Source organism: Henckelia pumila, unplaced genomic scaffold (assembly GCF_033568475.1).
Source record: "Henckelia pumila isolate YLH828 unplaced genomic scaffold, ASM3356847v2 CTG_461:::fragment_3, whole genome shotgun sequence".
Classification (NCBI taxonomy): domain Eukaryota; kingdom Viridiplantae; phylum Streptophyta; class Magnoliopsida; order Lamiales; family Gesneriaceae; genus Henckelia; species Henckelia pumila.
Window position 1 is genome coordinate 4,179,499 of NW_027331831.1, and position 16,359 is coordinate 4,195,857.

General features: G+C 30.5%; 1 protein-coding gene across 1 annotated transcript; it reads left to right on the top strand.

Annotated features, from left to right (window-relative positions):
• Positions 1-11,008: 11,008 nt before the first annotated feature.
• LOC140871877 ((+)-neomenthol dehydrogenase-like) lies at positions 11,009-13,886 on the top strand. Its single transcript, XM_073274618.1, has 5 exons — positions 11,009-11,146; positions 11,341-11,575; positions 12,591-12,656; positions 12,788-12,970; positions 13,260-13,886. Exons 1-5 carry the CDS (start codon positions 11,127-11,129, stop codon positions 13,641-13,643), a joined length of 888 nt encoding a protein of 295 aa, XP_073130719.1. The 5' UTR covers positions 11,009-11,126; the 3' UTR covers positions 13,644-13,886.
• Positions 13,887-16,359: the final 2,473 nt, after the last annotated feature.

Consider the following 16,359-nt stretch of genomic DNA (forward strand, 5'->3'; position numbering starts at 1 on the left):
ATGAAACTTTTTTTAATGTATTTATTATTTTTTTAAAAATAATTAATATTTATACTTAATAATTTTAATGAATAATAATCTATATTATTTCGTAAAAATCACAATCTCAATTTACAAATACAAACTAAAAATAAGATTATATATGATAGAAAAATGACAAAATTGTAACTCGTCACTTAATTGTAATTTCAATCACAAAATTAAAGATGGCAATGGGCCGGGTGTGAAACCCGCCTCGTCTGGGACGAATTTAAACCCGGTCAAACGAGTTGCGCGACGGGGCGGGTCCAAGTCAACGGGTCCGGAGGCGGGTCCGAAACGGGTCCCGGGTTTGGGTAGACCCGCCCCGCATATATATATAAATTTAAATAGGTATATTATATTTATATATATATATATATAATATAATGTATATTGTGTAATATATTATATTATATTATATACTATATATATATATATATATATATATATAGAAATTTTCAGCTGTCCAACCAATGATGCACAACTCGTCCCCGACCACTAAAACCCGGTACCGTGTTTTAGTTATGCGAAAAATAAAAAAAACAACTAAAACCCGATCGGGGACGAGGTGAGAAAATATTGTTGGGCAGCTGAAAAGTCCTCTATATATATATTTGTTATAAATTTAGAGGAGGATAATGAAAGAGTAGAAAAATATAATAGAGAAAGATAAGTGTAAAGAAAGAAAAATCTCAATCAAATCAATCAACTACAAATCATCTATATATAACACTCCCCCTTAGATGATTGATGAAGAGTCCAATGTTGCCTCGTTAAAACCTTGTCAGTAAAACCAGTGGAAAAAATCTAAACAAAGGAAAAAGAGTACAAAAATTGATACTCCCCCTGATTTCAATCACCGAATATCTTTTAATTGATGCATCCCTATCTTTTGCACCAATTTCTTGAAATGTTGATGTCGGTAATGCCTTTGTGATAAATCAACTACATTGTCACTTGAACGAATTTGTTGGACATCAATATCACTGACCGGATAAATCGGTGTGATATAAATTTACTGGCAAGCGTACCAGGTCAAGTAATAGTAAAGTGGACAGAGAGTCCAAGTATCGATCCCACAGAAACTGCAGTCAATTCTCAATAATTAATTATTTAGCTTAATCTAGACAAAATCATAAAAAAACAATTTGATTTAAATAAAATAAGAATATAAAATAAAAAATGCTTAAGAAATAAGAATTAAAATAACTGACGATAAAAATAATTAAAACGAGACAACAAAGACACGTGTAGGTACCGAACAAATCATGTAACATGTAGTCGATTCAGGACTCAGATTTAATCTTAGATTACGGAAATTCTCCTAACTTGTACAAAGGTCTATTTCTAGAACAATCAAACATATTCAAATATTGACGGATTAATCTTTCGTAATTCTAATCAAATTTGAATGCATTAAATATTTGTGAAAATTCAGTTTACACTCAAACCGCACACTGAAACCGAATTCTATTTCTAGTCGGTTTTACCATGTGTTAATTATTAGAGCGATCAAAATCAATACTTCCTCTGTCTACTTGGAATCGATTAACATGCAAGCAAACCGTTGATTAAACTATTCACAAGACAAATATAAATCTGACAATCAATAAAATAAAATCAACTCTGAAAAATCCCAAACAAACATCCAAGTTTTCTACATGAATTTGTTCGGCACAATCACGCCGTCTTTGTTGAAAACAAACTACTCAATAATTGAAACTAGAATTCAAACAAAAAGAAAAAAGAAAGAAAAACTCTGATGACGATGGAGCAAATCTCCAATCTCCAAGCCTAGCTGCCTCTCGTCTCTTGTCTGCGTTCTCTGCGTGTTGGAACCCTTTAATCTGATGATTAGATTTGTATTTATATGCTCAAGGGACTTCAAAATATAGCATCCAATCCGAGCAAGAGTTTCCAAAAATACAAATTCTGCACGCTCCGCTCGCTCGAGCGAGTAACTTTCTGTCTCGGAAGATTTTTGGCACGTCTCGCTCGAGCGAGTGGATTTTTTTTCTCCGCACGACGATTATGAAAAATTCATATCTTAAGTTCTAGCCGTCGGATCGAGCTGAAATTTGGACAGCAGCTTCAAAATATCTTGAAATTCATTTGAAACAGTGAAGATTGGATTTAGATCTCTCTAAAATTAAAATTGATTTTTTGAACAAAGATGCTACGTAATTCACTCTTCAACAATTTATTTTCCTACAAAATTAACCCGGAGAGTGAAATACACAAGCATGCATTAAAACACATAAAAACACATAAAACAATATGAATGCATACAAAATAGACATAAACCTATCACGAACTAATTCATACAAAATGCACTTATCAATCACCTTTCTGTTAAAGTTCGTGCGTGTAGAAAAACTTTGATGAAATATGTTTCATTCGATCGCCTTTGATATGCTCTCCCTTTAGTTGTGCAATGCAAGCAGCATTATCTTAAAAAATAATCGTCGGGCTATCTTTCGTTGTTGGTAGTCCGCATGATTCTTGAATATGTTGAGTTATAGATCTTAATCATATACATTCTCGACTTGCTTCATGCATTGCAATTATCTCAGAGTGATTTGATGATGTCGCTGTCAAAGTTTGCTTTGTCGACTTCCATGAAATAGCTGGGTCCCCTCGTGTAAACACATAACCCGTTTGGGATTTGGCTTTATGTGGGTCTGAAACCTGCATCTACATATCCTATTAAAGAGAAATTTGATTTTTTCGAATAAAATAATCTCATGTCAGTTGTACCACGAAGGTAACGAAATATATGTTTTACACAATTCCAATGTCTTCGGGTTGGAGAAGAACTATATCTTGCTTGAAGGTTAACATAAAAAGCTATATCTGGTCCGGTACAATTTTCAAGATATGATAATGCAACAATTGCACTCAGATATGGTACTTCCGGACCAATAATATTCTCTCCATCTTCAAGTTGACGAAAAGGATCTTTCTTAGTGTCAAGTGATCTAACGACCATTGGTGATGCTAATGGATGTGCTTTATCCATGTAAAATCGTTTTAATATTTTTTCTACATATGAGGATTGATGAACAAATATTCTTCTTGTAAATGTTCAATTTGCAAGCCAAGACAAAATTTTGTCTTTTCCAAATCCTTTATCTCAAATTCACTTTTTAAATAATTGGCAGTTTTAGTGAGCTTTTCGGGAGTTCCTATGAGATTTAGATCATCCACATATACTGCCACGATTGCAAAACCTTCATCCGTTTTTTTCGTGAAAACGCATGGACAAATAACATCTTTTGTGTAACCTTCTTGGTATATATACTCACTAAGGCGATTGTACCACATGCGCCCGGATTGTTTTAATCCATATAATGACTTTTGCAGTTTTATTGAGAACACGGTCTTGGGGATTGTATCATTTGCTTCTGATGGCTTAAATCATTCAGGGATTTTCATGTATATGTCGTTATTAAGTGAACTATATAAATATGCAGTAACCACATCCATAAGTCGCATGTCCAATTTTTCTGATACAACCAAGCTAATCAAGAATCGAAAAGTGGTGGCATTCATTACATGCGAGTACGTTTCCTCATAGTCAATTCCAAGTCTCTGAGAAAAACCTTGGGCTACAAGTCTGGCTTTATATCTTACAATTTTGCCATTTTCATTTCTTTTTCGTACCAACACCCATTTGTATCCTATAGAGATTATATTTTTAGGTGTTTGAACTACGGGCCCAAACACTCTATGTTTCTCGAAAGAATCTAATTCAGTTTGTATAGCCGCCTTCCATCTTGGCCAATCATTTCTTTGTTGGCAATCTTTAACAGATTGTGGTTCGGGATCATCATTGTCTTGCATAATATCAAGGACTACGTTTAGAGTGAAAACATCATCGATGTTTGTATTACTTCGGCCACCCCATATTTTACGAGATATCAAATAGTTTTTCAAAATCTCGATATTTTCATGTGATTGTGATTCTTCATGAATCATGTTTTCCACATCTGTTTCATTTATTTCTCTTGTTGTATCATGTAAAGTTGCCTCTTCTGGAGCTGTAAGTGCTTCTTTATCTTGTACCTTTATTTTTCTAGGTACCGTATCCTTCGAACCAATTGGTCGACCACGCTTCTGACGTATTTTAGATTCGTTTGCGGGTAAATTATTACATGGTCCTACAGGGACGTCAATCTTCACCGGAGTATTCTCTACTTGTGTATATGATTTGTCACATTTTTTGTATTAACAAAAGCATCGAGTAATTGATTTGCAATTCTTTGCAAATGAATAATTTTTTCAACTTCTTGCTCACATTGATTGTTTCGGGGATCATAATGAGATAATGTTTTCTCATTCCAACAAATTTTTCGTTGTTCCTCAGGATACAACTTTGCTCCCCCTAGAGTTGGAAAATCAGTTTCATCAAAGTGGCAATATGCAAATCTTGCAGTAAATAAATCACCCGTTAAAGGCTCCAAATATCTAATGATAGATGGTTAATCATATCCCACGTAAATTCCAAGTCTACGTTGTGAACCCATTTTGGTCTGTTGTGTAGGTGGGATAGGGACTTGTACCGCACAACCAAATACTCGAAAATGAAAAACTTCGGGTTTTTGACCATATGCAAGTTGCAAAGGTGAGTATTGGTGATAATTAGCTGGTCTCACACGAATCAATGATGTAGCGTGTATTATAGCATGACCCCCAAGCTGCAGATGGTAGTTTTGTTTTCATGAGTAGCGGTCTAGCAATCAATTGCAATCGTTTAATAAATGATTCTGCAAGACCATTCTATGTATGAACATGGGCAACTGAATGCTCAACTGAAATCCCGATCGACAAACAAAATTCATCAAATGCTTGTGATTTTAATTCAGCAGCATTATCAAGACGAATTGTCTTCATTGAGTGATCAGGGAACTGAGCTCGTAATTTAATTATTTGCCCAAGTAATCTAGCAAAAACTATATTTCGAGATGCTAACAAACTAACATGTGACCACCTAGTCGAGACATCAATCAATACTAGGTCCACAAATATCCCCATGAATTCTTTCCAAAAGGTTGAAATTTCAATATCAACTTTTGTTGGGGAATGTCTTATAATTAATTTTCCTTGTGAACAAGCCACACATGAAAAATCATCATGTAAGAGAATCTTCTGGTTCTTTAAGGGATGTCCAGGAGAATTATTTATTATTCTTCGCATCATTGAACTCCCAGGATGACCAAGTCGGTCGTACCATAATACAAAACCTTTCTTGTCAACAAACTTCTTGTTTGTGATTGTATTTGCTTCAATTGATTTTATTATTGTGTAATACATTTCAGAGGAAAGTACACGTAATATTTCTTTTATCTGCTTCTGGCCAGATATAATGAATGTAATGCAAAAATATTCAACATTGTTTGCATTCAATGTTTCAATATGATATCCATTTCGGCGGATATCTTTAAAGCTAAGAAAATTTCTACTTGATTTGCTTGCATAGAGTGCATTTTCAATATACAGGCTTGTCACATTTGGTAAAATAATTTTTGTCTTCCCATGACCTTCAATAATTTTTGATGCACCCGAGATTGTTATAACATTATTTTCAGCTAATGTTAAATGTTAATTCAAAAAAATATTTTTGCTTTGAAGGATGTTGTGTGTTGTACCACTATTATCTAGAAATTATCGTAATATTCCTTCATTAATCTAAAAATAAATGTATAATTTAGATAAGTTATAGCTCAAAAAAATTACATCCAAGACATATATAATTAACACAACAAAATATATAACTTATATTATTATTTTCATGAAGGATATGAACATCTAAAAGATTAAATAATGAGCTACCAAAATAAATAAGTTAAGCTTATCTAAGGTATAGATCACGATTTGAGCAAAAAAAATATAAATAAACATGGTATCTTGTAGACTATGGAAATGTATATAAACTTTTCATGTTGTCATAGTTACTAATCAATCAAATATTTGTGTTTAACTAAAAAATATATATTAGCAACTAGTTAAATAAACAAAATTAAGAATAATAAACAAACATGTCAAAATTCTGCAGGAATATTGATATATATTCAATATTGTTTGTTAATATTGATATATATTAGATCTTATATCATTATCGTTGGCAAATCTAATATCAAAATTCTTCTAGAATTTTGAAAAATCTCGGAATATTTGATTCTTAATAAATATTGACAAACTCTATATATTGGATCAATATTCCATCACGAAATATTGATAGATCTACAAAAATATGGAGATCTTAAATCTTGAATCAATATTCTTCAAGAATATAAACAATCTTTGATTTAAACATGAAATCATAAGTTTGCCTAATTTGTTAAAATCAAATCAATATTCTTCTCGAATATTGATGAATATTAATATATCATGTCATCAAGTCAATATTCTTCAGGAATATTGTCAGATCTTAAATCATATATCAATATTGACAATTTTTTTTTATCTCGTATCAATATTTTTTGGAAATATTGATAAATTAAATGATGATATTGTATCCGTAGATCCAGAGCCGTACCTGTGATCAACCGGGCCTGAGGCGATATATAAAAAATGGGCCCTCTTGTTGCGGCGAATAACCCTAAAATTTAATTCGCAAATGACATATACACTAAACAATATATAAATATATCATAAACAATATATTACGTTAATGAAAAGTCAAAAAATATTCGAATAACTACATAATTAATACTACCCGTCAACTGTTTAGAGATGAAAATATTTATCAAATCTGTATAATCCAATTGTCGGACCATTTTTTCTCAATTGACAGCATAGCTAGCCCATTCAATTTGTCTTGTGACATTGTTGATCGAAGATAATTCTTGATTGACTTCAACTTCGAGAAGATTTTTTTTGCAGATGCAACTGTTGCTGATATGGTTAACAAAATCTTATAGAAAATATTATTTGGGAATAAACTATGCAGTTTCGCCAAAACCTGAATTATATCAATTTTTCTTTTTTATTTGTTAAATAACATCTCACGACCATCAGCTCTGAACAAAACTCATCATCAATGTCTGAACTATCATTGTGACTCAAAATTGTTGAAGCTCGCTCTCTACAAGATTTCATCAAGTTATTTAAGGTAGTGTTTGCAACCTCTAAAAATAAGTGATTATGAAGATTTTTTTTCATAAATTTGTGAACAGAATCTCCATAATCACTTATTTTTAGAGGTTGCAAACACTACCTAAAAGATTCACTCTTTAATTATCTAAATATATTGTAATTAATTAAAAGATCAAAAAAGCAGGAAAAAAAAATCCAAAGCAGAAAACAAAAGCTCTTACTGCTAATATATTGTAATTCACCAAACAAAAAAATTGAAAAACTGCCAATTACTTTTAATTATTTTAATGAAATTTTCTAATTAAGCCAACAACCAAATATATATATATATCATTTAAAAATTTTGGGCCCCTTATTGAGCCGAGCCCTGAGGCCATGACCTCGTGGGCCTCACAATAGGTCCTGCTCTGCGTAGATCTATAAAATATCAATATAAAAACATGGTGTGTTATATCAAGAACATCAACATAAAATTAAATATTGTGCTTCCTCAGGAGCATGAATGATTAACTAGAAGTATGAACATAAAAATAAAATCTATGCGATTTCGAGAAGCATCAATATAAGATCGAAATATTGTGCTTCTTCGAGAGCATTCATGCAAAGATGATAATAAAAAAAATTTCTACCTTAAAGAGCACTCGTGCTGATAAAGTGTTATAAATTTAGTGAAGAAAAAAGATGAGGATAATGAAAGAGTAGAAAAATATAATAGATAAAGATAAGTGTAAAGAAAGAAAAATCTCAATCAAATCAATCAATCGGTCCTACAAAAGGGACGGGTCCGGGTCCGGGTCCGGGCCCGGGTCCGGGCCCGGGTCCAATTTTTCCTTGGCGGGGCGGGTCCCGGGTTTGGCGAACCCGTCCCGTTGTCATCTCTGCACAACATTGATCGATCAAAATAAACATATTATTATTTATCTATCATTATTTTTTATCCTATAAAATTGTTAGTTTAATAGTCACAATATTATTTATTTACATTTAATCGCACTTCACTAAGTAAACACAAGTTAACGATATAAAACAACATGTGATGGGATTGTTTGAATCTACATATAATCACATCACATAAAGTACTTTTACATAAATTTTATAAAATGTTTGAAAATTTTTTAAATAACAAGAATGTTTGGATTATTATAATATGCTTTACTTTTCATCAGCGCTTACATTTCTTAAAACATCAAAAAAATAATTCTAAGTTGTTTATAAAAAATATATATGTGCTTAAAGAACAATTTTTTCATACTATTTTTAAAAAATATTTTACAAAAAATGTATTCAAATACATATTTTTATTTTATTTTATTTTTTTTGAAAGAGAGATTCCACTATTAATTAATCATATCCACATGTACAACGTTTTTCCCTTCCACTAGTTAAATTAAATCAGAAGTTGATGCTTCATCAAAAAACATAGCTGCCCGGTACCCAAATTTAACAGTATATTCACCGTGTTTTTCCAAGCGCCACCATTTTATCAGGCCTATCCACTCGTGATTCTTTGAACTTCTAATTGGCCGACCTCCCAAAGAATATCTCGGATCTTGTCCCAATTGCATACCCCATAACTTTGTCATCAATTCACAAACTTTGATATCAGAAATATTTGTATTTGGTACTGTTATTGGCCGGCCTGAAAGTTCCATGTCATAGAAGCCATGGATCCTTAAAGACTTTTAGGGAGTGTTTGCAATCACTAAAAAAAAGTGATTGTTAGCTTTTGGCTTAAAAAAATTATTTTTGTGTGTTTCTTAAACCTAGATTATGTGTTAGCTTATGCTTAACTTAATTAAAATCCAAAAGCTAGTCATGTGATGATTATGATTCTCCAAAAGTGATTCTAATAAGAAGGTCATTGTTAAAATTATTCTAATCACTTATTTATCAAATACTACCAAACTTTGATTTTTAGATTTTCACATTTGTTTTCAAACACTACCAACTTTTGATTTTTCTCAACTTTTTTATAATCTATAAATTAATCACTTCTACAAAATCACAATCTATTGCAAACACTCCCTTAACATACTTGTCATCAATTCACACATAAACATTCGCAACACTTTTAAAATAATTGTCTAAAGTCTAAACCAAGAGTAATTATCCTCTCAAAGGAAATTGAAACTACAACTAACAACATTTTCAATGGTGCATGAGACGATGTTGGTGTGATGAAGTTGATAACTTCGTTGCATGCTGATGTCAGCGATGATAACTTCATCTCATGGTTTTGTGAGGGTGAGATGATGCTGAAATAATAATTTTTTACTTCATTTAATATATATATTTTTATTTAAACATAAACTAATTTTGTATAATTAAAAGAAATTAAAACTGCACATAATTAAAGTTTTAATATTACAGAAAAAATACACGAAATTAAGAAATTTAATTAAAACCTTTTTTTGCAAGATTTTGAAAATGTTGACGCATGTTGTTCCTTGAATGAATTTTTCATCTCATTGGAAACTCATGTGGTTATATATTTTTTTCAACCAATCCCAAAAAAAACTAACGTTGATTTGGCCATTCCCAAGTGTCAGATTGGTAGAAGCGTTGTACCATGCCTTTGCAAAACGTTCGTCTTCGTCTTTCAACCATTTTTTTCCCTCGTGATGGAAGTCACCCCCATTTGCAGCAACAACTTTTTTCACTTTATTTTTGATTTTGAATATGTGGTTTCAAAAGAAGGACGAAGGACTTCATTTGGATTTTGGACAAATTGAGTTTGATTGAACATGTGGCACAACATTTGCTGGTCGATGTATTTAGTTTGGGAAAGACCAATCCATTGAGAATAGAATGATCAGATAATTTTTTTTTTCTTTCAAAAAATCAGATGATTTTTTAAAAAAACTTTAAGAATCAGATGCTCTTGGTAATTGATTTATAATGATCAAATTACCTCATTCACTCCTTAATTATTTTATTAAATAAATGTTTTATTATTAATTTTTAAAATTTTAATTTTTTAAACTATTTTTAATAAGGGAAAATTGCAAATTTAGTCCTATATGTTTGTCATTTTGCGATTTTGGTCCTCTATGTTTTCACATTTCAGTTTTAGTCCTGCATGTTTTGATTTTTGGCAATTTTGGTCCTTTTTATTCGAAAATGCTTACGTGGCACTGTACACGTCAGCTCCACATCAGCACTGAATTGGTGCCACGTCAGCGCCACGTCAGAAAAAAGACTAAAATTGCCAAAAAAATATAGATAGCGGACTACAACTGAAATCTGAAAAATATAAAGGACTAAAATCGCAAAGTGACAAACATATAGGACCAAAAAAGCAAATTTCCCTTTTAATAATTTGGTTCAACGACCAGATTAATCTGACCATGGGATCTAATTATATTAAAAAAATTACAAAAATATATATTAAAAAAAGGTTGCTGGCCGACTTCACAGTGCGGAAAGTATTCGTGTGGGGCCCACCTTAGTCTTTCGTGCAACTTTTGTGCACCTTTGAAGGCGAGAAATTAAGGTTGTGTTTGCAACCTCTAAAAATAAGTGATTATGAAAAAAAATTTAAAAAATTTGTTAAAAAAATCTCCATAATCACTTATTTTTTAGAGATTGCAAACACTACGTACCTAAATATAACAGGCGAGGAAGTCCATTTGTACCTGCTCTAATGACTAGGTAATTTTTTGTTTTCTTTTTCTTTTTAAATTATTGGGTATACAAAATATATAAACGTCTTTATCTACCTTGCCCGGTTCGTTACCCAAACTCAAAGCCATTCCTTGTTTGACATATGTCCCATGCACCATTAATTTATCTTATATATTTTCTTTTATCTTATGTTTAATCCTATTTTCAATAATTGACCACAATTTACGCGCTGAACCCTTTGTCTTGCAGCCTACGTTTTCATGGTTCCACCACCAAATGCACAGAGCTAGCTAGTCAATAAATACTACAATTAATTGAGCCTAGCTAAATTAATATACTTGAAAAAATAAATCTCTCCCAGCTAGCTATATATATCTTTGCAAATGGACAAGAAAAGCTGCAGGTATGTACTAATATTTCTCTTTTTCTTCTTTCTTGTAAAAGCATACATATATATACTTAGCTAGGATCAACTCCGAGGATGTTTTGAAATTAATTGATATTCTAAGATCAAGATCACCGTACGTTTTTAATTTGCTCGATCGATATATATATATATATATATATATATATATATATATATATATATATATATAGGTGTGCAGTAGTGACGGGAGCGAACAAGGGGATCGGATTGGAGATATGCAAGCAGTTGGCTAATGATGGGATTCATGTGGTGTTGACCGCAAGGGATGCAACAAGGGGAGTTGAGGCTGTTACAATTCTAAATTCTCATCTAATAATATTTCATCAACTTGATGTGATGAACAAGGACAGCATTGCTTCTTTGGCAACCTTCATCAATAACCACTTTGGGAAACTTGATATACTGGTTGGTAATATATATATTAATTAATTTCCTCTCTCTTTTTTTTTTCTTTCTTTCAAGTTTATATAGATCATACAAAACATTTTTTTTATATATAATATATTTTTTTATTAGAAAAAAAAGTAAACCTCAGAAAAATCATGTGATTCGATGGCCGGGCACCGGCCGGCAATAGAAATTGTATTTTGGAAATTTTTTTAATAATTAGAATTTTAAAACTATTTTTATCCTGCATATATACAAAGACAATGTTCTAAAAAAAATCTCTAGGTTGTAGGTAGGCGGCCAGACGGTTTTTTTTTTTTAAGTCTAAATAATAATTCCATGAGATATTGATATGTTTTTATGAATTTCAGTTTTTTACAAAATTTTAATAAAAATAATAACAACAACAACAAATATATTAATAGATAAAAGTGATCTTCATATATATGTAATATTTACTTGACTTTTTTTTTCTCGCTTCTTCGTTCTTTCTGTTTTTGCTTCTTTCGTCGCGTCTCTCTTTTTAAGTTTTTTATTTTTAAAATTTTTTAATAAAAAATAGTAACCGCTTAGGCTAGGATTTCTCCTAGCCTAGGCGAGAGATTTTAGGCGAACGATGCCTAAAGGCATAGGCTAGCAAGAAAGATGACTTCTCTTTAGCCTATGCGGCGATCAATTAGCCTAGACGAGAGATTTTAGGCGAACGATGACATAGGCTAGCAAAAAAGCAGATGGTGAGCAACGGTTTACCGCTAGGTGGGTGGGGGTCTTGGCATCAGCTTTTAGAACAGTGATCAAAGTTCACTAAAACGAATTTAAGATCAAAGTGATTCAAAATCACGAACGGATTTAAAATAACATACTAACTGTTATTAATAATAATTTTAATATCCGGCCATGTCAAATCAAATATACAAAAATGCATGTGTCGGAGCCAGGATATGTGTGGAATTCGAAATTCCTAGCTAACTAATTAATATGATCGAAAACTATACTGATGCAAGATTCTTTAATTAATTAATATTACCTGCAGGTTAACAATGCAGGGATTGGTGGAGTCACAGTGGACTTGGAATCATATAATCTTCAGAAAGACAAAGTAAATCAATTAATTTCTTCGATATATATATATATATATATATAATTTCCAAATAAATACAAACACAAGTAGAAGAAATTTAATTAATGCATGGGATATTTTGTGTTTGTTGTGTATATATATGTATATAGCAAAACGCCAACAAAGCTGATTTGTTAATTAACCTGACCACACAAACTTATGAGATGGCTGAAGAATGCGTGGAAACAAACTACTACGGCATCAAAAGAGTCACGGAGGCTCTGCTTCCCTCCCTTTTGCTCTCCGATTCGCCTCGAATCGTAAATGTCTCGGCAAGAATTGGGAAAATTGAGGTATATATGCATGGATCATTGCATGTATAAGAAAATTTTGTCCAAAAAACACTAACAAGAAGATTATATATATATATATATATATATATAGTGTCCACATATCATGCCCATTACCATGTCCACCAATGATGTGGCACTATTCTATTGGATGTGATAAAGATGTAGTCCAATAGAATAATGCCACATTATTGGTGGGCATAGTAGTGGGCATGATATGTGAACACTTGAAAGAAACTCTATCTATATATATATATATATATCCGTTTACGTTTTGGTCGAATTCTCGCAGTCGATCCCGAGTGAGACCATCAAACAAGAGCTGAGCAACATAGACTTGCTGACGAGGGAGAAACTAGACGAACTATTGGCAAGATTTCTTAAAGATTTCGAGAGAGGAGCGTTGGAATCAGAGGGATGGCCATTGAATCTCTCTGCTTACAGAGTGTCGAAAGCCGCGGCGAATGCTTACACGAGGATCCTAGCGAAAGAGAATGCAGCTGGTTTATGTGTTAACTGCGTGTGCCCTGGATTTGTGAAGACCGATATGAATTCCAATATGGGAACTTTGACAGTTGAAGAAGGAGCTAAAGGTGCAGTCATGCTGGCTTTGCTACCAAAAGATGAGACTATTTCGGGCATGTTCTATCAAGGAACTCAACTTTCCAACTTCTAAATATATTTGTAAAAGTGACGTGCGATGCACGTGGGAACACTTTTTATTGATAATAAACGTTGTTAAATAAATGAGTTGAGATGAGAAGAGATAAACATGCAGTTAATTAGTTAATAATCTTCATGATATTTTAGTAAATATTGATGATATTTACAACATGCATTATAAAATGAGTGCGATGAATTTTTGTTTAAAGATTTTTTATACTACGAGTTTAATTGAATTTATAGGTGTTGTTGCAAATGATGGTTGTAACAAATACTATAATATTACATAAATTAGACATTGAGAAAATTAAAATATATAATTTGATGTCATGACATATTTAATAAATAAAATTTAAGAAAAAATATAATAAGTAATACAAAGTTTTATTTTCGAACATATTTGCAACATTTTCGAAGAATGTAACTCTAGCAGTTTCAGTGTCATCATTTATGATCATATTGTTTCTATATTTACATTAATAGTTTAAGATAAAATATTTCAATAACTCATGCGAGCTTATAAATATAATGTTTAAATGTTGTTTTACATTGACACAATATTAATAGAATTTATCCAGTTATTATAACTCGGGTTTCATTGTTTTGTTGATTGATCTTGAAAAATTACTACATGTTTCGTGTCATGGATTTGTCTTTTTACGTCTTGAAGCAATATAATTTGTTATATATATTTTTAATAAGTAATATACGTTAAACAAAATTAAATCCTGATTTTGTAATTTTCTACCTCATGTTCAATACATGTTAAAATTAACTTAAAAAAATTACTTTCAAACTTGTATTTGTAAGTTATAGAAATCCATAACTGATTTATTCATCTTCATATCTTGTAAAAAATGTTCATTCGTTAATTTTAAGATCATCCCATAAATAATTGTTATATTTTTTGCCCTTTATGATGAGAAAAAATAGTTAACATTTTCATTTTAATGTTTACAAATATGTTATGAATGTGTTAGTGTGTTCTTTATTTATTTTTTGGATTAAAATTTAACTCAATTTGAATTGATTTATTTCAAACCGGAGTGTAATTTAATTCAAATATATATTTCAATAACGGTTAGAAATCTGATATTTTTAATACATATAACTATGAACTCATGATTTAATTATTTAGCTCAATCAGTAGGTCCTAACAAAAATTTTGAGAATGTTTTTGTTTTGAGCTGAACTTTTTTTATTATTAGTTATAGGAGAAGTAGTGAGTAATGATAATGAATAAATTTTGTAAAAATTTATTTATAAAAAAATAAAAAAATTTACCTTCAGAACATGTACTTTTAAGTTACAGAAATCTATAACCGGTTTATTCATCTTCAACTCTTGTAAATATACTCCTTCATTAATTGCAAGACCATCGTGGGAACATCTTTTGTTGTTGATAAACGTTGAGATGAGAATATATTAACATGCAGTTAATAAATGATTTCCATGGTAATAATATATATTTTTTTTAAAAAAACCTATTACATATTTTAGTGATGTAATCAATATAATCTTCGACATTGCAACTAATAAAAATATTTGTAACATTTTCGAACAATTTAACACTTGCAGTTTCAATGTTTGTATTATTTACGGTCATGATTATTTCACATCCACATAAACAGTTTAGAATAAGATATTATCAATAATTCATGTAAGTTTATAAATATAAGTGTTATATTTATTGTAGTTTTACATTAACACAATATTGATATTGAAATTTATCTAATTATTACAGCTCGATTGAGTTTTCTAATTTTTTTATTAATCATGAGAAATTATGACATGCTTCATGCCATGAATTTGTTTTATTTTATATCTCATGTATGTATGATTTATTCTTTATTTGTTAATAATTGAGATATGTTAATCAATTATATTAAATATAATTTTGTAATTTTCTATGTCATATGTTGATCACTATTGATTTATGGAAAAAAATGGTATATATAATGCATTATAATCCTTAATTTAAATTATTGCGTCAAATATTTTTTTTATTTTATATTTGGGATTTTTATCTCTTTAACGATTTTTCATATTATGTGTTTTTTATTCTTCATGAAAGAATCATTATTATTCACCTTTAATAACAATTCTTGTGATACTATCTTCATCAACAATTTGCATATTTCTATCGTTATTATTTAATCAAACGGTCTCTTTTTATGCTAAAAAATATTTTACTTACGAATAATAACAATAATTTCATCATTCTAATTTGCATTCTGGTATGTTATCGTCTTTCATTACTTGTATGTCAGTATCGTTAACAATCAATGTATTTGTTGAACATCTTCTTTTCTTTTTGATTTCCCATTTTTTGAAATCTACAGATATCTTTTTGCTTACAATGCTCTCATTGCTGATTTTTTTTTTTGAATTTTGAATGTCTTTAATTACAAACGTTAACATTTCATATTTTATCTCAACCGTTTTGTTGCAAATTTTTCTTTATTTATTCATCTGATTGATAATTTGCATCAATGAAATTTTTACAAGATATTTAATGTGAGATGTGTCATCCATAAATTTTTTAGACTTTTTTTTATTTATTAATTATTAACTAACCCGTAGTAGATCGATTAACATAGATATATTTGCAGACTTCAATAATATTTAAATAATATTAATCTTATAGTTTTGCTAAAAACAATTGAAAATATTCATCTACAATTCTTGCAAAAGTATTCCTTCATAAATTGTAACATCATCTCATAAAA